Below are 26,077 nucleotides of genomic sequence, written 5' to 3' on the forward strand. Positions count from 1 at the left end.
AAATCCCGGTTTTTGGTGAGTTGCTCGCTATCGAAGCTCCTGGCAGTAGCGAAAATATCGAATTGGCGTCAAAACACTTGAAAAGCTTCTTTATTTTTTTTCGAAAATTATCATGAAAGTGGTACTCACTGAGAAACAGGATAAAAAATCCCGGTTTTTGGTGAGGTGCTCGCTAATCGATATAAGGGGGTGCGCTAAGGGGGGGGGGGGCGCTAAGGAATTCTCGTCCTTCATCCAGCTCCACTATAACATATCCCTGATATAAGGGGGTGGGTGGCAAATTTTTTTTTCCGTAAAGAAATCAAAGACTGGCACCCAGAAGCATGAATTTTCTAACTTGCCTATAATCTATAATTCATATTTTGTTTTTTACTTGTACACTGTAACTTGCCTATACCCAACACGCGGTTTTTTTTATTTTTGATCATTCTGGAAAAAGGAATGGTTCGAGGAAATAGCTCTGGTCGTCTGGTACAGGCAAGCTAAAACAAGCTCTGAAGGCCGGGAATTAGATTACGGTATTTTGCAACTTTCAGGTCCCGATATGTTCATTCAAGGGTTAAATGAAGCAAATAGACTAATCATGAAAAATAAAAATTGAATCTCTCCCAGGTAAATGAATTCTTAAAATTTGCTAAAAATCTCCCTGGTTCAGTTAAGACAATGAAAATAGTGCATTGATTTTTAAAAGAACGTTAAAATCTATTCAACAGTTAGTATAAAGTAAAGAAAAATTATCTAAGTAGTGTAAATTTACAAAATGTAAATAGTTTAGAAAAAGGGATATTTATTCAGGGTAATTAGTCAAATCCAATGTCAATGTGCGTGTTGTTGTACATTCTTGATCCGGCTGTGAATAAACAAAAACAAAAAGAATTATTGAAAAGATTATAGAAAACAAATGAATTAGCGCATCAGCATTTAGCTAATAATAAACAAGAGGGGTTTTTGAAACCCTTAATCCTTCGGTCTTAAGCACATTCTTTTCGATTTTTACAAGCCAGAGACAACTTTTTTAACACTTGTCTAAGCCCTCGTTTATAAGAAATAGAAGCTTTGAAAGTGACGTCAAAAATCGAAAACCAGGGCTCCAAAAATTCGCAAAGTGAAATAGACGTTACTGTGTAGAAAAAAAAGCTAGGTGGACGGTTGCAATGACCTCAATCTAGTGCAAAACGAGGCGCAAAATCTTCTTCAAATCTCTATAGCGAGCATCTTGAAGATTAATTATGATGTATAAACAAGATTATGCTTACGTCAGCAGTAACACCAACAACGGTATTGACTTTTGTGAAAAATTCTTCCTTTAATGAAATTACAATGCATTGAAAATTCTCCGAAGTTTGGCGTTTGATGTAATTTGCAACCTAGCAACAAGATGGAAGAATTTGTGAAGAAAATGAAGAAAATTTAAAGTGTGATAAATAATTCATTCGCGAAATAAAAACATCTAAGTGTGAAAAACAGCATTATAGCAGTTAGTCTCGAACCAAAAATGTCTGCTACTAGAAAATATCTGACGAAAAAAATTGGCAAAAAGTAAGCCTGAAATAGATCGTGTAACGTTCGTTAAAAGCTACAAAATAACTACAAACATCGGCAGAATATAGGGCAAAAAAGAAATTTCTCCGCAAATTCTAAAAATTGCAAGTAGTTTTTAAGTGCCTTAACTTAGGGTTAGAAAGTAGAGTTTTAACTTAAAAATTGCGAGCTTAGCATCTGAGGATCCAAAAGCTTGGGAATGGTCCCACTAGGCCGAGAATATAGTCTGGAAGCCGGTGTACCCCTCCCAAATCGAAAAACTCGATTAAATAAAGAAGCAAGCCTGAAACTGTCATTCTCGCCCGAACTTTTAATTATGCAAACTGCTAAAATACACAAAAATATCAACATTCTGACCATAATTGTAGCACCGACTTGATCTTAAAGGATGCTTAGTTTTGTACAAAAGCTATTTTCGAGTAAATTAGAAACAATGTGACTTGGTACTCAGAAATTTCTTATGAATATGACATTTTCTTCTATACAGTTTTTATATAAGAATTACATAAATCGTAACGAGCCTCGCGATTCTTAAAATCCTTAGCAATAAAATATTCTAAAGCATTTTTAAATTTCAAGAAAAGAAAGGGAGTTTTTGAGTTAAAATGATGCTCTAAATACATTATGAGCCTTTTGATAAAAAGAATCTTACGAAGACCGCAAAATAATAGTTGTGGCAACAACATACCCTATTGATGTTTGTGTTGTCCAAAGCGGCGTCGATTTCGTCCAGCACGAAGAACGGTGATGGTTGAAAGCTATGAAAAAAGTAAAAGAAAACAAAAGATATATGAAGAATATAAGAATATATATTTTTATGAGAGCAAACTATACCAGAAGATTAAAGGCTTCGATGGGTGAATTATTAAGAACAAGTTAAAAACATGCGAACATTCAAAAGTTTCAGAGTCATCTCTCTGCTGAAATATCTAAAAAATCTAAGAGTATCAGAAGTCTTGATGTTCTAATAAAACATGTGGGATAAGGGAGACAAGGGACGGATAGAAGAATTAAACTAATTTTCAAGGCCGGTCTCCACTTGCGCGCGCTTTGATCGCACTTCTTCGAGCAAAGCTTCCACGCTATTGGTCAAAAAAAAAAAATGAAGCAACTCCATTGGTGCGATCTGACGTAACGGTTGAAAAAAGTTGAAATGTGTTCAACTATTTTTTCGAGCGCGCGCTATATTTTTATGACGTAATCTTTTTTTCAAGCAAAAAGGATCGAAGCCAAAAGGTGCAATCGCAGCGCGCGCAAGTGGAGACCGGCCTTCATGTTGAGACACCCGTCACACCGTCACAGTGAAAATAAAAATCCCCCCGTATTTTGAAGGTTCTTTAACCCAAACCCTTTATTTAGGTGGAATAAGCAGGGGGTGGGTATTCTGGGAGAAAATCCATAAAATGGGTGGGGGGGTCAATATTAAGTGATTTTGAGGTGATTTTACACAAAAAAAACCTAGGGAAATAAAGGTTTTTTCAGGTCATTAGAAAATGCTATTAGGGTGATTTTTTCTAAAAATTTAAAACATCGCTCACGAATCTTAAACAAGAGAGACCACAAAAACCAGGATGAGAAAAAACAAAGTGGCAGGATCAAAGATGTCAAGTTAAAAGAGGTATTGTTGGTAAAGATAACATTGTAGATCTGAAACAATTTCAAAACAAATTTGATACTTGCATTTCTGTTACACTTTCTCTGAACAAAAAAATAGATGCAAGATTGGTTTTTAATGTGTCATCGTATGTGCTGCGTTTGAAAACGAAAGTTCGATACACTTAAACAAATTTTGGAAAGAAAGAAACATGTCAAATAAATATAATATGGATAGAACTGAGGCACACGGTGTGCTAAGGGATGAAGATAGCTGTAGCAGTGAGGATCAGAGGGGGCGAATTATTGATGAGAGCAACGCGGCCGGTTTTCGCCAGGAGGATGATGCACCTACCAAAGAAGATAGTTCTGATAGCGTTCAACCCAATGAAACTCAAGGAGATTTTAATCAGGAAAGCCGTAGTTCAAGCGATCACATCACAGCCTTGAAAGTTGAAAATGAACGTCTTAGACAAGAGCAGAACCGAAAAGAAATAGAGGTCTCTACTCTTAGAGCTAAATGCGAGACATTAAAAACGAGAGTTGGTAGTTTGGAAAATGAGAATCATCGTTTGGAAAATGACAATAACGAACTGAAATTATCGCTTGATAAAATTGAAAAAAGTCGCCTTAAAATTGAGAACGATAAACTGAGATTCGAGAATACCTCGTTAAAATCTGAAAAGAAAATCCATGATTTGCTGGTAGAGAAAAAAGCCTTGTCAGATGAAATGCAGGTGTTAAGGAAAGATCTGTCCCAAAAGAAGACAGGCTTAGAATCGCAGAATGTTAAGATAGCAAAATGTGAAACGGAGAAGGAATCTTTGAGAAAAGAGCTTGAAGAAGCACAGATTTTAAAAGAAGACATGTTAAGAGAAAAACATAAGATAGAAGAAGAGCTATCTCTATTGAAGGAAAACCACGCAAACCAGACACAAAAACTTGCTGACTTTCAAACAGAGAATGAATCATTGAAAAAAGGAATCCAAGAAATGTGCAACCTTAACGAGAGCTTGGAAGAGAAACTACTAAATTCCGAAGCCGAGAAAACAATGATCGAACAAGGGAAGGGGAAGCTGAATACCGGTATGAACGATTTGAATGAAAAGTTTACTCAGTTACTGGCTACCAATACACAGTTACTGGCTACCAAAGATCAGGATGATAAAGAGAAAGAAAATCTGAAGCATGAAGTTCGTGAATTGGAAGAATCGTATAAACGCTTCTCGACTAACGAGCTCAGTCATGGTACATTGTCCCTTGATATTAAAGTAATAGAATCTGTTGAAGTTAATCTACAAGAAATGGGATATTACGGGCTAGGTTACCGTATCGGAAATACAGTCGTACTCAAAGTCTTACTTAGTGAGAGGTACCATAAAGATCTCAGGTTAAAGATGGAGAAAAATTGGCTTTATTTCAGTGTTCCAGGAGCTGTTTTCGGAAGTTGGACTCTGAACTATAACTTTGATATATGTGAGGGGTTTAAAAATGATAACTTGGAATGTGTGAAACTACTCGACCCGAAACATAGGGAGATTTCTAAAGAAATGACTCACGACATAACCGATGGATATTGGAAGATTAATGGTGACATAAAAGAATTCTTTGATAAAGATAACACTCTCATGGTATTTATCCAAATGAAAAACAAAGAACTTTAGATCATTTTTATATGTTTGATAAATTAACTACTGTCCGTAGGCCTGGATTTTAAATCCATCATCTTAATTCTAATATATAGTAGTTGAACACCATTTAAAAGAGTTTTCGATAACTATGTAGAGCAAACTTATGAACGTACGTTTTTATACGTCTGATGATTGCCGGATAGCATGAAACTTGAAGTAATGTACTTTTTTAACAGCGAAATTTTGAAATAAATTCATGAAATTTATCATCTTAATTTCAACAAGCAACATGCTGAATGTACCTACCTGATGATGAAAGCTAGATAATAAGGCAAATAAGGAGAAAAATTAAAAGAATCAGTCAGACGATATAGCGTTTTGCGAAAATGCATAAAACATTAAATTTTATCATTGATTGTTGATGGGGGAAGAGGGAAGGGGAGTAAAATCAACTTTTTTGAAAATTGAAACATGCTTGATGGTGGGCGTTGCTATTAATAATGTTTTTGAATGAAAAAAAACAACCAATTGTAAGGAAAAAGTCAAATGAAAATCTAGAAAAACGGCGATTTCCGGCATATTTCAGGCATTTTTCGCCGGAAAAAATTTTTCTCAAAAATCTGACTCGGCCATGTTTTGAGCATTGTTAATACGCATCTTTGAGCAAAAAATCAGAAAAAACTAATGATGAAATCTCGAGAAAATGCCGAAAAACCAGTGTTTCCGGCATATTTCCGGCATTTTCGGCCGGAAATGAATTTTTTTCAAAAATCGGGCTCCGTCACAATTTAGGTATTGACATTTTGCATCAGTGTGCGAAATTTCATGAAAAAATATATAGTACAGGTCAAGAAATTCAAGAAATACTGTTTTTCCGGCGAAAATCGGCTGTTCTGGCGATTTTTAGAAAGTTCCGGCTTCAAAAATCAATTTTATTTAAAATTGAAACATGCTTGATGGTGGGCATTGCTATTAATAATGTTTTTGAATGAAAAGACAACCAATTATATGGAAAAAGTCCAATGAAAATCCAGAAAAACGGCGATTTCCGGCATAATTCCGGCATTTTCGGCCGGAAAAAATTTTTTCTCAAAAAACGGACTAAGCCATGTTTTGGGCATTGTTAATACGCATCTTTGAGCAAAAAATCAGAAAAAACAAATGATGAAATCTCGAGAAAATGCCGAAAAACCAGTTTTTCCGGCATATTTCCGCCATTTTTGGCCGGAAAATTTTTTTTTTCGCAAATCGGGCTCCGTCACATTTTGGGTATTGCCATTTTGCATCATTGTGCAAAAAATTAGAAAAAACTGATGAGCCGATCCCGAGAAAAGCTGGCAACAGACGAACGAACAGACGGACGGACGAACGGACGAACGGACAAGGGTTAATTTAAAGGACTACCTTAAGGTAGGTCCAAAAATTATTTCAGAAAACATCTTGAATATCTTTTATCCATTATGGAAAGATTTTGCCATCCTTTACTCTTTCCAACCCTACCCTGGGATCTCAAATTACCACTTAGGCATTCGTTATCTCGAAATTATATATTAAAGCCCAAAGAGAAGAGCTTCAGCCTTTTTATTAATTTACCTGTGAATGGCGAAAAGTAAGGCTAATGCAGCGACTGTTTTTTCTCCTCCTGATAAATTGTCCATAGGTCGGAATCTGAAAAAGTAATTTGTTTATAATCTGACTGATGAGCAGAATCATGAAACCAATTATCTGACATCTATGTCACGTGAGTTCGAACACAAATTGAGAGTTCCCGTCTTTAACGTTTCAAGTCCCTTAAAAGACAAAACTAGCGGGAGAAGAATAAGTTAATTCAGACACAATAGAAATAAAGCAAAAAGTAACGGAGGGAACAAATTTTTTTAGTCAAACTAAATCCCGTAACAATAATCGTATTAGTACTAGTAATCGTATGGTTTGGAGTGCAATTAACGATTAATCACGAGTGCAAATTACGGTATTTTCTCCTTTGTTACGAGTGATTAATCGTTAATTGCACGACAAAACATACGATTCCGAGGTAATCGTCAGTAAACATTCGAAAACCTCCTTTTTTTCTTTTGTTTAAAAAGAAAACATTGCAGTGTAACTTTTCTTTGTTTTCAATTAAAAGAAGCTATTGTAACGTAAAATTTCTTTGTTCTTTTTTATATTGAAGAAAAGAAATGTCTTTGTTTTTTATTATTATCTATATTATAATACGCTTAAATCGGAACTCTCCCATTCTCGCATGAGGCTTTTTCGCTAGCGATTTTTAAATACACGGCAATTTTTTTCGCGCCTTTTTGATTGTATATTCAATTCTATTCGCCAAGTGCACTTCCATTCAAGAGAGCACATTTCTCCTTGATGGAGAAACACAACTGACTGTGCAATAGCACTATCAGCATAATTTATAGTTTTTTTAAAAAAAGTTTATGTCGGTTATGAAATAATTTTGATTCACATGGGAATACGTCGAAGATAAAATTTGAGTTTTCAAAAAGACATCATATTTATGATTACCCTTGAGATTAATAAGCTCCGATGACATTTCCCTTCTATTTGATACTCTGATAAAAACATTTCAATTTAATGGACTTGACAATATGAGAAAAGTTGATGACTTATTCCCAATTCAATTATGAAATTTTTTAATCAATGTTTGCTATTTTTTGTTCTATTGAGATAGCAAAATGAAAACGCTTTTACTTACGCATTGAGTTTAATTGTTAAATAATTGTTGACTCTGTTAAGAGGTATTGAAAAAAGGCACTCTTTATATTCCACCGTAAAGCACTGTGGTCTTTGGAGTGATCGGTGTTGCCAAGTACCTCTAATACTGAATTTGAATTTCTATTTGTTTTTTATCTTCATCCTTGCGTGAGGAAAATAATAGTCTTTCCTCTCCCAAAAACCCAAAAAAAAGCACGTTTAAAGTATGACCGATTTCTCGCGAGAAATTTTTAACTCAATTTTCACCAATATTTGCATGAGCATTATTTTTAGCGAGTCAAGAACATTATTGTTTGAAGGTTTTCAACAAAAGAAATTATGACAAATTTATACAATTTAATAAGGAGAAGAAAAATCAAAATTCAACCAAAAATACTTTCACCATATTTTTTAATGTGCATTAATTTTAGTGTCCCCTTAAAAATTTTAAACATCAATTTTTACGAAAAAGGCCAAAATTTAAGAACATTTCTTCTCGCAAAATAAGTACATTTGTATACAAATCCCTACAAGTTTCTGAAAAATAGAAAAGCGAGCGAAGCGAGCGTATTAAAAGGAGTAAGAAGTCGCCTCGGACGACGCCGGGACGGCTAGTATAGTAAAAAAAAGTATCTGACACAGAACTTGGGAGAGAAAAGAATAAGGGGACAAAAGTGTCCCCCCGCCGAAGAGTGCAAAAAGTGGTAATAGTGCAATTAACGATTAATCGCACTCCTCTAAACCAATCAGATTCGAGTAATTTTGCACGGCTGACGATTATCATATAAAGCCTATACTACTGTATTACACGCATTATAAACGACTCCAACCTAGACCAAGAAGAATTTGTAATTAAGCCAGGTAGTAAAATCAACATTGAAACAAAATTTTCAAATTTGCACAGCGGCCCGCTTAAGGCTGTGATAATCAACCAGGAAAAAAGTTGATCTGTAAGTGGAAAATATTTTTTCGCTGAATTTTTGTTACCTTTTACCCGGAGCAACACAGTTGTATCCAATACCTTCGAGATATGGTTCCTGATAAAATAATAACAATTTTTATAATTTGATTACTTCAACTGGATTAAGAATTGCTTGGATTAATCTAATTTTCGAAAAGTGGAATTCGAAATATTGCCAAATCTACTAGAAAATTGAAATAATTTATAGGCGGGAAAAAAGCGGATTTTATTTACTTTTAACGCAAAAAAACTTAAAATATCAATCATCAATTCCAAGCTACAATTAATCCAATTATGGTACTTATGTAGAATAGGAGCGACAAGAAATCAATAATGAATATATACCTCTGCGTTTTCAGCACCAAGGAATGCTTGAGCACTTGGGTTATTAGCCAATTCCTGAAAGAAAATAACATATTTTATTTTTGAGGAACAGTCTAGATCTTTTAAGTCCGGACGAAAAGGTAACCTTCGTATAATTAGTACCAAGTCTCCATGAATTCCAATTTCTGTTGGTTAAGCACTCTACTGATGAATAAAAACATCACATCGAGAAAATATATGCCCTGAGTATCAGAGGTTAAGTTTTCAAAGAATATATTAACCTCTGAAGACCAATAATAGAAATTTTATCGCGCATTTGTCAATCTAATCACTGTAGAAAGAATCAAAAATGAAGAGCAAATATTACCATATTAATGTCTAGCAGACTGTATCAGTATGCAGTTTACTATTTACGAATTCCCCAGAAACCTCCAAGTGTAATTGAAATGAGTTTCTTTCGAAAGAAATCTTTTACATGATCCCCAAATGTATAACATAATTACTAAACTTTTAATTATGGAAATGTTACTTTAATTGAATCGAAATAATAGAGAGACTTTAAATATGTTATGATTCTCTATCATTGACTCTTTTTAAAAAGCATTGATGACATTTCTTAATTGTGTTTTCAACGACGGGAATAAAAATATCAACTTTGAACTTCATCCAAGATCTTGGATGGTCGTCATGGTTACTTTTCTTTGCGTTGATTGCGCGCTGAATAAAATCTGGATTGGTCGGCACAGCGTCGATATATGATTTCGACCTGTGCTTTTAACGGTAGAAAATATACTGAAATAAACTTTACCTTATAAATGTCATCAATTTTCATTGAAACATGTTCAAAAGCAGCCATGAACCGATCGTATCTGAAAGTATGAGAATGGCAAAATTAAAATATAGTATATAAGTATATGATTCTCATAAAGTTGTATCCTATTAGACAAATTGTTGTCAGTGTAAAATGATTTCTTCAACTAGAAGTTTTGAGTCGCAGTGCTATGTTATAACCAACGGACTTTTCAAAGAAAACTAAGGCTGGGATTACATAGAAAAACAGCACGATTTTGCCAATTTGGCATCTAACTATCTAGTTATAAAAGTTTGAAAACAGAAAAAGTAGAGCAAATGAAAATTCTCCGATTCTCACGCACCTTTCTTTTTGCACAGCTTCGAATTCCATTTTAGCACGGCGAGCGCGTTTCCGTGTTGTCTCAAATTCGTCACTTGTTTCTTTCAGTCGATTTTGAACATTTCCCAACCTAAATAAAAGGAATAACACAGATTTACACAGATGTCACCAACCCAAAACTAAATTACATTCTTAAGTTTTAACAGAACTCTTGTTATTTTTAAAAATTTGGCGAATTTCTTTCCTTCAATACTGAAATCCGTTTTAATCCGCTCCAAATTATCTTTCCAACAAGATTGTACTTATCATTATATATTTTCTCTGTCGAGAGCAGTGTATAAAAATGTGATGACTGCCTATTTTTTGGAGCAGACTTTAGTAAACGATAGTCAGGGTGTCATTGTTTATAAAGTTTTTGAGGTTTTCCATGACCAGATTTTAGCAGATTCTTGAATTTTTTTGGTCATGGATCGAACCTTTTTTCATTATTTATAATTTTCAAGAGCTTTCAGGGCTGGACGGTTTATGTTCGAGGTTTACAAGATTCCGTAGAGGCCCATAAACATAGTACTTTAGTCAACTACGCAAAACTACGTACATATGGCTTCAATTGGAGAAAACTTCCTTTTATACAAAAAAACAGGAGACATACTTCGATACAGCCTTCATATTGGGTGCTGGGATTCTGGACAAAGTAGCATCCAACTTGTTAATATTGTTGACCAGATCCTGTTGTTTACTCTTGATCTCACCAGCATCATCGAAACCTTTTAGACGTTCAGGCAATCGTCCGTAATTGACTGCAATGTCGTTCTCTTTTAAGGAAGATCGCGAGCTCTGAAAAAAAAATTCTCAAACAATTATTATTATTATATCATGTACCTCGGAAGTTTGGCTTTTTTAAATGATCAGGGCAGGAAAATCATCGAGTGGTAGGGTGTTCAACGCGCATTTGTATGTTGATTTACAAAATCCCTAAAGTACTTTTAATATACTGTTAATTGTTTCATTCTCTAACGGTTCATTCTATTCTAAAAGAGTAGCTTCCTTATAAATTAGACGATGGAAGAGATTATATGTCCAAGTCAAAGGACAGATTTCTCATTCCCATTTTACTGACCTGGCTTGAATCGTCGATTTCCATGTCGTCTTGACTACTAGCTGCTTGCGAGGCCTCGATATCATTCAACGAGCCTCGTTTCAATGGTAATTTGATATCTTCCATCTATATAAAACAGGAGTACATTAAATGAAATACTGAAGTGTTCAAAGTTGAATGTTTTCTTTTTCTGACGGAGAATTGATTTTACATAACAAAGGATTTCTAGAAGCAAACGCCTTTATAATATGACGAGTAAATTATGGATATATTTCACTAAGAGATTTTCGTTAATAGGAATTGCTGAAAAACAGTACCAACCTTGCATTGTTTCAGCAGACTGTGACGATCAGAATATTTCTCTTCAGCTTGACGCTCCTATCGGGAAACAACACTGATAAAACAGTCTTAAAGTAAGCCGTTTCGAAGGTTGTAGAAAATACAGTATACTATAAATATAAATGATTATTTGACACTAACCATTTCTTTCATTTGAACTCGATTGAGTCTGAAAAGAAATTTCCAGTAAGAAAACGAACGTATGAGAGTTATAACGAGAATTACCTTGCTAGAAATTTTCTTTTTCAAAGATGTTTCATCTCTTAGGAAGTTTCCTTGTTGTTTCTTAAGCTCTTTGAGTTCAGCTTCCTTTTCATCTGATTGTCCTTTCGCAGCTTGTACTTCAAGACGGAGTTTATCCAAAAGATCTTGGTCTTTGTCCAGCTCCTATTGTGAACGAAACGTTTTAAGAACTTCAAATGGCTTATCATTCTTTATTTAGTATTTCGTGATATTTGAGAAAACAAGCTATGTCTCTCTGTCCCGGTATGAATTTTTCAGTTACTGGAAATGAAATGAGGGGCCTCTTGGATTGGAAAACTTTTTTTTTATGGCTAGGGATTTAGAATTTTATATTTTCAGGAAAATCTTCATTTAGAAAAAAGTAAAAATAACTTGAATCTCATGACAGAGAATCTATCATTTTAATAACAATCACATGGCAACCACAACTTAACACCTCTAATGGAATGTCACATTATTATAATTTTTTTTCAAACGTATGATACGACGAGGTGGCCGAGTGGTTAAGGCGATGGACTGCTAATCCATTGGGCTCTGCCCGCGTGGGTTCGAATCCCATCCTCGTCGAATTGTTTTCATGTTTCAGTCGTTGAGAATCCTTCAAAATAATTTATTGACACAAACCTTTATTCTGTATACGATAATGTCGGTTGGGGAGAAATGGGACTTTCTGTACCTTACAGTGAATCAGTGCAAACATGGTTGCGCTGATAGCTTACATGTTTAAAAAATGATAAAATTTTCTTACTTTGATTTGTTCTTTTTCTTGCGCTTTCAGTTTTTCGATTTCATCTTCATATCGTTTGATATTTCTTTCAAGTTTCTTTAGTTGTTCTTGATGGTCGTGTGATTGGATGTACTCAAGCTGGAAATGAATGAAAGTTGTTATCACTTTAACCATAAGATACATAAAAAGATGATTTGGTGGAACTACCATTTCACATCAACAATTATTCAAAAAAACTAACCTGTTGCTTGAGCCGACCTTCTTGTTTTTCGAACTCGAGTCGTTTCTGTGTTTTTTCTTGCTGCGCCGCTAGTTGCTTCTCTTCATAGGACCTTAAAAAAGGAAAAGAAAAATTTATTAAGCTAATTTTAAGATTTTTGCTATTTTCTTTGACGCTTCTTTATACCAGCATAAAAAATCAACAAACAGTAAAAAACAATAAAGCACATACCTAATGTTTGAAACACCGATCTGTTCGCAAAACTCCGCGAATACCTGAAAACAGAAAACAAAAATCGAGGGATTATCCTCTAGCTTAGAATTTTCTCTCATCTAAAATAATGGGATAGAGTGATACTAAGAGATAAAAGTACAGAGGAAACGCACGCACCTTGAATGGGAGAATTACTTTCGTTTGCTAAAAATATCTTTAAGGAGATAATTTGAGGAAAATTGAACGTAATCTCGAAGGATTTTTAAGAGGAGTGACTCTTTGGATCCAAAAAGATGAACAATAGAAAATATTTGAAACCTGATCTTCGACAGCATTCTTTTCATCTTGAATCTTTTTGATTTCGTTTTCACGTTTCGAGATGAAACCATTATATTTATTTGACTCGGGCTATAAAAAAGAATGATAATTAAAGACCAGGATAAATTAGTGGATATCGACCGTTTCAACGTTTTGGAAAGCATTTTATAGTTACTATATTTAATATCGATCAGCTACCAACAAACTAATTACTTTCTTGTGGGACTGAGACAATAGAGTATCACCTTTCTTCCATTTATGGATTGGATCTGCATTTTTCGTACAGAACCAAAAAATTAAAAAAAACAGTCGATAGTATCGTTCTAAATTCAGCCAAAAAGAGAAACCTCTATTTCTTCCAGTTTCGCATTGATGATTTCCATTTCTCGTGCATTGGATACCAATGTTTGCTTCTCCTAAAAAATGAGAAAAACCAAAGCTTAAGTACACCACAGTTGACAGTTAATCATGAAGAATGGCTTGCTGTTAATGATTGAATCCGATGTTAGACTGGTCCAGGATTGATGCCAAACAGAAACTTTGAACAAAAGCAGCCAGTGCCGTTATTTGTAGTTCAGCAGGATTTAAAATTGTATTTCAGCAGAAAAAGAATCATTTCTAGTATTAAAGTCGATATTCTTGTTCCCTCAACAGAAAAACTTAATTGAAATCAAAGTATTGATTTTTTTATATTCCCATCCGGGCGAAAGCAAATTAGAGTAAGCGAATAAAGTATTGATTCCTGCTTATTCGAACTCGAACGTGGAATCTAATTTGTTCGAATAACGGAGAGATTCCAATTATAGACATCATTTTACACGCGGATCCTCATTGACGGGGACTGAGAATTAGTTCGAATTATAAAAAGGTTCGAATAGTAGGAACTCGAATTAACGAGAGAGTCCACTGTATACATACGATGGTTTCTTTGTCTGTTTGCGTGTATCTTAATCGATGATCTAAACCACTGATTTGAGATTTCAAGTCTTGTAAATTGGAATCTTTTCGTCGTTCAACTTGAAGGTCTTTAAGCTCCTTGACAAATTGGTCTCGCTTCTTCTTCAGTCCATCCACCTGTTTGGTGTCCCAACGTTTCGCTTTACGCTTTATGTCTCTGTAGATTTAAAATCATTGGAATTTAAGTGTAATCTATTAAAGGTGTTTAACTCTGAAAACTAAGTACCATAAAAACATTTATTTCCAACAAAAGTATTTCTTCTACAAATTCATAGGATTTTTTGTTGACACTTAAAAACGAGACGGTCCCTGCGTTGATGAAACTTTTATCCGCGACGAGTTAAACATCAACCAACTCTGCGTGAAGAAATAGTGAATTCACATGTGTGAAAGCGAGATATTCTATTTTACGAAATAGAATGGAGGCGCAACTCTGATGCTGACATAACAGAATGAGAATTTCTCAAAATTAGTACTCGCGTGAGTGAATAAAGTGTTATTTCTTTTGTTCAAAAATGCTGTCTAAGCAAATGATAAAAGACACGTTAAAAATGATGTCCTTATTAAAATAAAACTTACCCTAAACCTCCAGACATCACACCACTCTTTTCAAACATAGTTCCTTCAATGGAAACCGTCTTCTTTCGTTCATGACCGTTGAAAGCCAACCTTCTAGCTTCGTCGGTAGTGTCACACACCAAAGCATTTCCACATGCAAAAACCAACGCTTTCTGTAAAGGTAGAAAAACCAAACGTTGCAAGTTTTATTCAAAGCGTTCAAGCCAATCAAAATACGAGCACAGAAAACTATACTGGGTCTCTCCTGACGACCAAATCTGTTGCTGGAGCAATCGTCACCATAAAAATCATAAAGATTAGATTCACATAGCGAGCTTTCGTCGCCAGGTTTCCGGGCCAACGTTCGATATGTGTAAGGAATCACCATTACAGATTCGAACGCTTCCTTCGATGGTGGCGGAAATTGCGTAATACTTGAAATCAGCGGAAATTATTCAAAGGGAAACAATGAAAAAGTTAACGTTTAAAAACTTAAAGAACAAATTATTAAGCTAACCTTAATTGCAGCAGGATCATATTTGATGACGTCAACAACTAACTTTGCTGTGCCGCCGACTTGACGTAATTGGTCGTTTATTGGATTCGTCTTCAACGTGTCTAGTGGCAAATACGTTTCACGACGAATCATCTAAACAAAGCGAATTAGAGAAGAAAAACAGTAGCGATACACTTCAATAGCCTATCAGATATTCAAATGGCACAATCTAAAGTTCTAAAGTAGCAAGCTTGTCTCTACATCAGATGCAAAATAATCAATTACCTTATCGGCCCTTTTTACGCCGGCCCTTATTGGCGTTATTTTTGGGCTCGTGGCGTAATAAGGGCCGGCGTAAAAAGGGCCACAATTTTGCAATTTTTACCTAAAAGCGGCGCTAATTTTTTACCATTTTTCCTCAATTTAAAGGATTTTAGGCATGATTAAAGGATGAAAACTATTCATTTTTTTACTCATATCCAAAACTTCACGAAAATCAATGATTCTCAATGGAATTTTATAGTTTAATACTGAAAGATGATATTTTAACGTAAATTTTAGTTAATACTTACTGTTTTGAAGCCTGATTTTTAAAAGTTTTGGCGTTATTTACGGCCATAATTGGCGTAAGCCCAAAATTAGGCTGTGGCGGAAAAAGGGCCGGCGTAAAAGGGGCCGGCGTTAAATTAGAACCGGCGTAAAAAGGGCCGATAAGGTAGTAAATACTATCTATAAATAGCGGACTTTCATTACCGGACACTAAACTGTTTCCCTGATAAAGGGAAAGTGTCCGCTATATTTCATTCATGATGAAATGAAATTTTTAGAGGCATGATAAAACACAATCAAAACTTGGTTTAGTAGATAATTTCCTCGGCAGCAATGAGGCTTGTAATTGTAGACCTTTAATTTTTAAGCCAATTTCTATCCATTTCTAAAGTTTCATTTTTAAGTCTATATTTGTTTTTATGATAACGTGATAGCCGAAGTACAGGCGAATTCACAACCCAAACCGACAGAGCTCCTCAATTTCCAAAGCTAAGCTCAAGTAAAATATGAGTAATGAAATTCCGACCATCAAACCACGATGGTTAAAATTCCGACCATCATACCACGATGGTTAAAATTCCGACCATCAAACCACGATGGTTAAAATTCCGACCATCATACCACGATGGTTAAAATTCCGACCATCATACCACGATGGTTAAAATTCCGACCATCAAACCACGATGGTTAAAATTCCGACCATCATACCACGATGGTTAAAATTCCAACCATCAAACCACGATGGTTAAAATTCCGACCATCAAACCACGATGGTTAAAATTCCGACCATCATACCACGATGGTTAAAATTCCGACCATCAAACCACGATGGTTAAAATTCCGACCATCAAACCACGATGGTTAAAATGATACCCTTTTTCGGTTTTGGTCTAAAACCACGAAAACATTTATCTTCGAGTACTGTATTAATTACTTGGCCTAAATCGTATACTGGAGTCGCTTATAATCCATGCAATACAGAAATATCAGTGTCGTAGAATAAAACAACGGGATAATAACAGTTTATTGAACTACAATTTGTCCATTAGTTTTTGCTTATATTGCTTATGTTTGAATTAGTCGTCTGGAGCATGCTAGACAATCTAAATCGACAAATATAAATAGCGGTCTTGATAAAGTTTTTAAAAGACATTTTGCGAATAACGGTTCTTTCAAGGGCCAAACCTTAACTGTGTTGTCCCACTTGATTTCGAAAAAAACGGATGTCGAGGGGACTGTACCAATTCACGGCTTATCTCGAAAATGGAACAAAAATTTTCAACATAAAAGCCACTTAGAAGAGAGTATAAATTATACATCTTATCATTTCGTTTTTTTTGTAATACCACAAGTATAACACTGTGTTATCAATTTTTCGGTTAGAATTTGATACTTTTTTTAAAGGTGGTGTAATTAATATAAGAAAGCGAGATTCCCATTTTAGTATGGGAGTCGGTCTTTGGTTTTTAAAGAGAACTCAATATAATATAAAAAAGGGGCTAATATCAAAGTTCATAACGAAAGTTTTTTCAGTGCTGCTGAATTGAATATCGGTCACAGAAGAAAAGAGACCTTTCTAGCACCAAAAACATCAGTAAATAATGCTTCATTCTTAATAGAAAGAAGAGAGAACTATGGGTAAAATAAACATGGTTTCAAGATACACGATCAGTGTTCTCAGTTTAGTTCATACTATTCTCCATAGTTACATTGTCATCAATATTCTGAGAAGAAGAAGAGCGCGCACTGTTAAATCAAATCAAATAATAGCAACTCTGGCAATCTCGTATGTTATCGCTGGAATAGTAAATTTCCTGAAAGTATTTGCTCCGATACTAAACAAAACTGCTGATGCGTCATTCACAGGACCCAATCTGACTTTAGTTGCACTTGCGATAGACCGTGGTATTGCAATCCGATTTCCGTTTTCGTATAGAAGATTAAACCGTTTTATACATATCGGATTAGTCGGGATTGGGCCTGCTTATTTCATTTATGATGCGGTTAGGGCACATATAAGCGTTGCAGTAAATGAAAATCAAAAGGTGGCAGGTTTTGGTTTAATTTTGATCATGGTTATAACTCTGTCAATTAACATCATGGTATATTACATAACATTGAAACAAAAACGAAAAATAGAGAGTCAGCAAAAACAGATCCAGCGAGAACCGGTACAGGAAAACCATACTGTAAAACAAAACAACGATGTTCTAAAAAGTGACATTTCCATATTTTATGGTTGTTTCGGTTGCACGGTTAGCTTCATTGTACTGTGGATTCCAATGGCTATATCCTTACTTGTCACTGACCATCAAAGTGCTTATAACCAAGTTACATTTATCTTCGGCAATTTGAACCCAATATCTGATGCGTTTTTCATTATCCGTTTTAATGAGACACTTAGAAGAGATATTAAAAGAATCTTCAAGCATATTTTCAAATCTAACAGAACTGAAGGTAGTGTGGATAACAGAGAACCAAATTTAGAGTCCAAAAAGAATGTTGAAAGCAAAGAGGTGCAGGTTTAGCCAACCACAGAGACAAGGAGGCGATTAAATGCTATTAATAGAATGTTTTCAACCAGAGTATTAAATACTGCCTTATAGAAACTAAATTTCGTAGTGCGAGGGTATGAAACATACTTTCGCAGTTGGCGTTGAAATTTTGCCAATTTTTTTTAATTACCAAGGAGTTTTTACGAAATCATAATAAAAGTTGTTTTTTCAAAGAACAAAATTTTCGTTAGTTCCTGAAAATTACTATCCATAAATATTATTTCCCTTAAGGTAGTATAAAAGGTACCTGTTCTTTCATGTATTGAATACAATCTCTTCCAGTCTTTTCGGTGTCTACAACGATAGCGTCCATGTATTTTCCAAGAATCTTTGTGATGGCTACAGCATATCTGAAAGAAAAAAGTAGGGATTTGAATATAAAATTCTGTAAATCAACAAGGTGGCCTATACACTGATCACTAACTGTTCGACTGAATAGGACTTTTCATATAAAGGATATTAATTGTTTTCAATTCTGGTCGTCAACAGCGTGATTCGAATGTTTTGAAATTCGAACGTTTGAAAATCGAAATAAAATAGCAAACAAAACATGGCGGACTAGACGGGTTCAAACCTGGAACACTTTCATTGGAAATCCGTGTGTAGTTAGCTATCTAGTACATAACGAAACATGATACATGTGGGTATATGGCATCAGTATCACAACTCGAGGGGTTTCCCGATGGAGATTGTACAAGGCAATTCTACAAAAGTAAGGTCTAGTACAACGTGAAAAATCGAACTCCTTATCTACCTTTTATGTACTGGTTCACAAAGATCAACCAATCGTCCATAGACACCAGGGTAGAGACGTTTCAAGTTGTCAATAAACTCTTGTTTCTTTTGTGTTCTAGTGCTTTCGCTTCTGTCAGCTTTCGCTTCGTTGAGTTGATTTTGGACATCTTCTAAAAGCTCGTTTGTTCGTTGGTGTTTCTCATTTGCATCCCTGTGAGAATGTGATTTAGTGAAATATTTTTCAATAAACATTAATGGTTCTAGACTGAATAACTTAGAGTTAGAGGTAAATATAACATAATTGAAACAGTGTTAATGTTAATGTTAATGTATATATTCTTTAAATGTGTACTTAAATCTGTACCAGCTTTAAGGCTAATAGAGTTCGACTGCCTATTTTACAAAATTAATCATTCATCATCATCTGTTGATGCCCAATCGCTGACAATTTCTTCTGTAGAGTATTTTGGTTTATAGTTTGAAGATTTTTTTGTTTGGTTTTGTAATTTTTTAATAATGTTGCAAATAGGGTTTATGAATCTGGACGGAAATAATAACCTATCTTTACTTAGTCATTTGACACACTCCTACTGGTGAGACGGATATCGTATGTTTGTATCTTAGCTAGACAGATTTACGTCTACAAACTGTCAGAATAGTTGTCACTAGTTATAGTTAAAGAAAGCTAAGTAATCCAGGGCCTAATGAAGTACATTATAATAATTATTTAAAATGACAGTATATTCTTCAGACAAAAGAATAAGGGATAGGGAAGATTCAACGACTTACTGGACAGACGCGGAGCTAGCTTCATACTCCTCAGTTAGTTTGTTTTTGCTCTCAACATTGGTCCTTGAAAAATCAAATGAACATAACAATTAAAATTTAGGGACATTTGTGTAGCGCATAAAGGCAAAGATTAATCAAGTAACAGGTATTGAGGTTGGTGTTGCGTTAAAGGCAAAAAAACCACCATAGACATTTAAAGAGCTTGGGTTTTCTTTGCTTAGAAATAATAGATCTGGAGATCCAATTATGATAAGAGTGAACTTTATTTCGCTACCATGTGGAAACTTAAGGAATTCGGTCAAACATGTCATTGGTTGTACAAGAATCGAAAATAAATCCATGCTTTCTGTGAACAAACTTTCATACTTGATATATTCTTCAAGCTGTTCAATTCTTTGTAGAAGTTGTTGCCGTTGTTCACCGAGATCAACTTTTCTTGTTTCCAAATCTTTCTTCTTTTGTTTCAATTGAGCCAAATTCTCCTGGTCACCATTCTGGTCCCTCATTATCTACATCAAAGAGAATTCATTGTGGAAATAATATATTATCAAACATTTTGACTAGAGTTGCCAATTAAAGATACCATTATAAAATCGTATCAGGACGCAGGGGTAAGATAATAGAATAACATAAACAACAGCGACAAGTTCAATTAAAATATTTCTAAATAGGAAAACATTTACAAATAACAATGGGCGAACAATCAGAGCTCAGTTCGCAGAGCATTTGCTTTGCACTGCAGGTATTTGTTGGTTCAATCACCAGTCACAGCCAACTCAGCAAATGAGTAGCTAGATTAGGACGTGGCCATCGACCTCAGCATTCAATCTCCCAGGTTGAGCACAAAATAAGGATTAGACTCCCTCACTCTAGGTCACACAAATGGAAACTACCTTAGCTCTTGTGACCCCTCTTGGTACCTAGGCATGTGACATATACCATTATTATGTTTTGAATCTTCACAAGTCATCAAATGGGATATTAGGCAATGAAGAATTAACAGAAGCATCAAGAAAATATTGCTCCAATGAGCCTTTTTTTGATGTTTGTTATTGACTTTAAGAAAAATACCTTATCCAATCTAGTTTGGACTGCAGCAGCTTGTTTTCCAGCCGTCTCTTTCAAACGATTGTACTCTCCGAGCTAAAAAAGATTTAGGATTACAGGTTTATTAAACATAACTCGTTCATCATATGACAAGCAAACTACCTTTTACTTGCGCCTGTCTAAATACCATACTCAGGAAAGGTGATGATTTCTTCTACGATAATACCATTATTTTTTCATTAATGAAAAAAGTTTTTTCTACCGGGTGCGCCACAAAAAAGTTTCTCTCTTTAAAAGTAATTTTCTCGAAATCTAAAAATTTTAAAAGAACCATTCCTATTTCAATGGAAAGAAGAAAGATAAACTTAAATTTTGTTGGGTCATTTATTAAATTCGATTCATTAGATCAAAAGTTATGCTCAATTGAATAAAAAAGTTACTTTTGGAAAGTGCTCAAAAACGTTAAAAATCGACCTATCAAATTATTCAGAAGCATAATTACATGATTTATCAGTATTTTTGTTTCAGTCATTAAAAATGATAATTAGCTGTCTAAATGACCTTTTGTTATTTAAAGGAAGGTTGAATTTCAATGAAAGAAAGAAAATTCGTCGAAAAAGGTCAAAAAATCTGGTAGAATTCATAAAAATACATCAAATATGGGTTTCGAGGTAGATCCAGTCTTACATAGACTTTATCCAGTCTAGAACCAAAAATCTGAGGAAAATTTCGGTAAAACTAAATTAAATTGATTTTGATGAAGATTTTGAACCCTTTCGACCCTTCAGTTTCAAAATTTATGTGTTTAGTTAATGAAAAATGCTCTTAATCATGTAAAGGCTATTGCGACTGCCAAATTTAAAGTAAAAATTCGATAGGTCGATTTTTAACGTTTTCGAGCATTTTCTGAAAGTAACATTTTTATTCAATTGGACATAAATTTTGATCTAATGAAACGAATTTAATAAATGACCCATCAAGATTTAAGTCTATCTTTCTTCTTTCCAATGAAATAGGAATGGTTATTTTAAAAATTTTAGATTTCGAGAAAATTAGTTTCAAAGAGAGAAACTTTTTTGTGGCGCACCCGGTATGAATTTCAGTGTAAGAAAAGTAATCCCTACCTGTGATCCCATTAGTTCAAGACTTTGTCCTTGACTTTCTTGCGAAACTTCTTGATCATATTGTGCTGACATTTCTTGAACTTCAGTCAGTTGTTTTTCTAGCTCATCAACCTGTCATGAAAAGGATCAACTTTTCATTAAAACTTATATGAGATAGAGGTACTTTGAGGAGGTACCTGATTGGTGCAGGTAGTTTATAAGGTCAATAAAATCCACTCTTATAATAGAGTTTGATTCAGGCTCTAAAAGCAATCTAATCAAACAAAGGTTGACATCGAGCTTGGTTGAGTTAAAATTGACAACCAAGTCGGCTGGTTGAACGTAGTAGAACAATATGAAAAAGAACAAAAAGGAAGTTTTCATTAATTTTTCTTGATGAGCTAACCTCATTCTTTTGTTTCTCCACATTTTTCTTTGTTTTTCCATACGCTTTCCTGAAAAGCAAAGGCGAAAATAGTTACCTAAACTTATTCGAAATTTCTATGAAAACACACATAACTAATTTATTAAATGTTTGTGGGAAATAGTGTAGAATATCTAAGGTATATCCCATAATGAACAGATTGATTGGAATGGTCTTACTTTGTATCCTCAAGTTTTTTCTGTTGATGCTGGGTGGATTGCTTGGCTTTGATGAACAAAGGGCGTTTCTTGTTGAGTTCTGCTTCCTGGAAATCATTTGAAAATAATCAAGGAACTGTCACTACTTTTGAAATAAATTACATTTTACTTCACTCTCCTTTTTCAGCTTCAATAAGTAACTAAATAACTAAGTCTTGCTGGATCTAAGTAAATTTTTTAAATTGAATCAACAAAAACATATTGTGCCAAACTGCATCAACATTGTCAAGTTAGGCCTATTGACAAAATTTCTTCAAACCAAATTAGCATGATTGTTAGAATTGAAGCAGCGTACCTTTTCAGTAACTTGTTTTTCTTTGAGTGCAATTTCTCTGGAGACTTTTCCACCTTCAGACTTCTTTGCTTGCAACTGAGTTTCAAAAGCTTCTTTTTTGGAGCTCTAGAACAATCATTAAAGACACAATCATTTTACTTTCTTCCTCAAGCTCCTAAGTAGGATTTCAGAGGACAGGGAACAAGGGTGAAAGTAATGCAATAACAGACGGAAAATAAAAGTAAATCTTTATGCCAAAACTTTACTAAAAAGGCAAACCTGCTCAATCAACAAAGTTTCAATTTGTAAATGTTATTAGCAGTTATTCCAGGTTTGGCTCTAGCCAATTGTAAAGTGCTGAGTTTGACCAGAGTGAAGTCCAAACTGTTCTAGGTATTGAACAATACTGAGCAATTGTACTAGATTTTTGGCTATCTCTTTTAAACATCCATGGTAGCAGAAAGAATTTCAATACACAATTACCATTTTGTTTAAGTCTTTCGTGTAGTCCTTGATCTCTGCTTCGATATTTTTTATGTCTCTTTCAGTATGGAAAAGTCGAAATAACTGAGCTTCCAATTTCGCATCAAGCTGATGAAAAAACCATCCAATCATTAATAATCATTATCATCCAATAATTATTTGGAAAATTAAAAAGCAAGGGTCGAGATAGTTACTGTCCATGAAAGCAAAAATACAAATTTACATACAGGTATTTATTCTAAATGGGTTTTAAGTAGACTATGTAAGAGAAATTTTGAAGTGAATCTTCATTTACAACTTTTGCATACTGTATAGAAAAAGAAAATTAATAATAAAGTTTTTACAAGGTCTTGTTCCAGCTTTTGGTATTTTTCTGCTTCATCTTTTTCAGCTTTAGCCTCTTTCTTCTCAGCATTGATCCCCTAAATTGATTGGATTTATCATTTATCATGTGATTTACTAATACTAACTTTTCAAAAGGACTTTAAGGTGACAAATCTTTTCCCAACCTCCCTAGACCTTATTGGAGCCCCAACCCTGATTAAAAGAAAAGTCTTGATTTTGCCTGATTCGTCTTTTGGTTAGTTTTGGTTAACAGAGTTTAAAAGCAAGATAAAATTTATATTGAAACCTTTTTCTTGTGCAAAGAGAAAGTTGTATCTTCTTCAGCTTTTTGCATTGCTTGCTTCTTTTTCTCATAATCATCAGCAAGTAATCCAGATCTAAGAAATATACAGGGTGTAGACTGCAATCTGCACCAATTCATAAAACATGATTAATAAAGAGAAGACTTTTAAATAATTGTTTTCCTTTTTTCTTAATTGCTGCACTACATTGAAGATATGAAAGGTTCAAAATACAAGGCTAAAGACAATATGATTTGCATTATATATAAGTCTTTTTTCAATTGATTTCTATTTACCCACTGATCTTCTCAAACATCTCTGTTCTCTCTTTTGGATTTTTCATGGCAATCGACTCTACAGCTCCCTATGGATAAACAGAATACTTTAAAAATAAGTTTATAGCTTCAGCTAGAAAACTCAGACGATAAAAAATGACTGATTTTTATTTTGTGAATTGGAATTAGGCCATTTTTATGCCTTTTTGGAGTCTGTTTAGGGGAGGCTGTCCCTCTCCAAATCAAATTTTTTGGTGAAACAGTAGAAAAAGTGCAGCAAACGCCGTCTGAGAATTATATCTACCTGAAAGACCAGAAAGTTTTTTGCTTTGATTAGGATTCCAATATTTTCCAGGGCTTGTTGATACTCTTTGTTTGTTACTGTTTTCCCATTGATTCGGTATTCTGTGCCTGAGCCCACAATTCTAAAATTGAATTACAATTGAAAATATAAAAATAAATGCAAAGAAATGTAAAATGAAACTGTTCATTTTGAGACTGTTCTCTACCATTTTCTAATAAACTTTCATTTATTTTAGCTAAAGGACATTTACATTACCTTTCCAAAGATCCCATATTGACATTGCTAAAAGGAGGGGGTAAAACTGTCTAGAAATATGATTTTTTATTTTGTAGATAGGAAATTGCAATATTTCTTACTTTCTAGAGAAAATAGTTTCAGTTTTCTTTCCTTTAGAATTTTCCTCCACATAATATGCAGCAACAAGTGCTGTTGTAGCAACTGGTCGATTGATTGGGGCACCATGGATCAAGTCCTAAGTAGAAAAAATTCAAAGTCAAAAGGTTGACTCTCTTTAAAAGCAACTTTTAATTTTAATTTTAAGATCATTGATAACGAACCTGTTATCAAATACAAAAAGATGTCATAAAATATATGAAGAAAAACCTGATTAGGAAATGAAAGAGCGGTGGTATGAATAAAACAAAATATTGGAATGAAATGTAATAGCAAAACATTGACATTGAAAAGCTGACATTGCAAAACAATATAAATTAATATGATACCTTAACAGTTTTAACGCGAAGGTTAGAAGTTTTTTCACCCAAAACAAAACTGATAGCATCCATCATATTTGATTTACCTGTCAAGAATTTAATAATTACAAAAATTGAATGAGTGCTAAGAAAAACCACACAAAGGAAGATTTGCAAAATCGTTCTATTGCTCAATAAAAAGTGAGAAGGAGATCTTTTAAGCTATTTTTTCGATTTCTGGTTGAGATACTACAATAAAGATTGTAATCTTCCATGTGAAATAAAATAATCATATCTTACCACATCCATTAGGACCAATGATTGCAGAGAATCGGTCAAAGCCAATAACATGTTTGCCATTATAAGATTTGAAGTTCAAAATCTCCAGCTTTTGCAAATAGCCTGGCATCTTCCCAATTTTTGTTTATTTCTAAATATCCAAATGTAATATAATAGTTGTAGAATAGTTGTAGAAACTCATGAACTCGTATAATTCATCTCTAAACAAGTGATACTTTTATGGACCAACCTGGTTATGCATTTAACACATATATAATTGATATCTAGTTGAGCGTGATCGTTGTAACAATCATTCGGAACACAAATAGTGACGATTTATTAAAATTTGTCGTTTGTTTTCATCATTGATTGTCCTCTGTGCACGTTGGGGTGGTTTTAAAGAAGGGGATCAGAAGAAAAAGAATATCTATCTCATCCAAAAAATTGAGTAATATGGCTAAGAACATTGATGCATGCTTATAAATAGTGATTTTTATGGAGAAAGATTCAATTATTGAAGCGAAAAAATGTTTTCGTAAAAATCTGCTTCAACCATCTTTTACTGATGGTGGTACCCTACTTCCATGCAGAAAATCAGGAAAAATCAATGATCCAGTTTTCAACAAAGTCCAAAAAACCCTTTTTATAGGGTTTTTTTAGAC

At 34.2% G+C, this 26,077-nt stretch overlaps 2 protein-coding genes and 1 non-coding gene across 3 annotated transcripts; 2 read left to right on the plus strand and 1 right to left on the minus strand.

The window, feature by feature from the left end:
* Positions 1-681: 681 nt before the first annotated feature.
* Positions 682-25,572, minus strand: LOC136807528 (structural maintenance of chromosomes protein 1A-like). The gene is made up of 37 exons (XM_067064107.1): positions 25,437-25,572; positions 25,167-25,243; positions 24,801-24,916; positions 24,445-24,565; positions 24,162-24,229; positions 23,871-23,961; positions 23,584-23,661; positions 23,240-23,347; positions 22,778-22,882; positions 22,444-22,529; positions 22,247-22,295; positions 21,862-21,972; positions 20,762-20,833; positions 20,057-20,199; positions 19,691-19,753; positions 18,921-19,112; positions 18,414-18,516; positions 15,084-15,215; positions 14,588-14,739; positions 13,970-14,165; positions 13,399-13,467; positions 13,052-13,141; positions 12,752-12,795; positions 12,542-12,632; positions 12,322-12,438; positions 11,556-11,717; positions 11,313-11,369; positions 11,013-11,117; positions 10,545-10,729; positions 9,915-10,022; positions 9,569-9,629; positions 8,782-8,835; positions 8,463-8,512; positions 6,360-6,434; positions 2,231-2,300; positions 1,257-1,367; positions 682-850 (listed from the first exon to the last, which is right to left on the minus strand). Exons 1-37 carry the CDS (start codon positions 25,543-25,545, stop codon positions 788-790), a joined length of 3,684 nt encoding a protein of 1,227 aa, XP_066920208.1. The 5' UTR covers positions 25,546-25,572; the 3' UTR covers positions 682-787.
* Positions 3,265-4,838, plus strand: LOC136807555 (myosin-6-like). Its single transcript, XM_067064140.1, has one exon. The coding sequence runs from the start codon at positions 3,348-3,350 to the stop codon at positions 4,797-4,799; it is 1,452 nt and encodes a 483-aa protein (XP_066920241.1). The 5' UTR covers positions 3,265-3,347; the 3' UTR covers positions 4,800-4,838.
* Trnas-gcu (transfer RNA serine (anticodon GCU)) lies at positions 12,059-12,140 on the plus strand. The gene has a single exon. It is a non-coding gene; the product is annotated as a tRNA-Ser (tRNA).
* Positions 25,573-26,077: the final 505 nt, after the last annotated feature.

This window comes from Clytia hemisphaerica, unplaced genomic scaffold, assembly GCF_902728285.1.
Source record: "Clytia hemisphaerica strain Z4C2 unplaced genomic scaffold, Clytia hemisphaerica genome assembly, whole genome shotgun sequence".
NCBI classification, from domain to species: Eukaryota; Metazoa; Cnidaria; class Hydrozoa; order Leptothecata; family Clytiidae; genus Clytia; species Clytia hemisphaerica.

Bases quoted from the DNA above. Each gene is read 5' to 3' on its own strand.
- LOC136807528 (XM_067064107.1), bottom strand. From the start codon at position 25,545: ATGCCAGGCTATTTGCAAAAGCTGGAGATTTTGAACTTCAAATCTTAT. The intron at 8,836-9,568 runs GTAAAGTTTATT...ATTTTCTTTCAG, and splicing joins AAATTGATGACATTTATAAG to GAATTGGCTAATAACCCAAG. The intron at 6,435-8,462 runs GTAACAAAAATT...TTACTTTTTCAG, and splicing joins TGTGTTGCTCCGGGTAAAAG to ATTCCGACCTATGGACAATT.
- LOC136807555 (XM_067064140.1), top strand. From the start codon at position 3,348: ATGTCAAATAAATATAATATGGATAGAACTGAGGCACACGGTGTGCTA.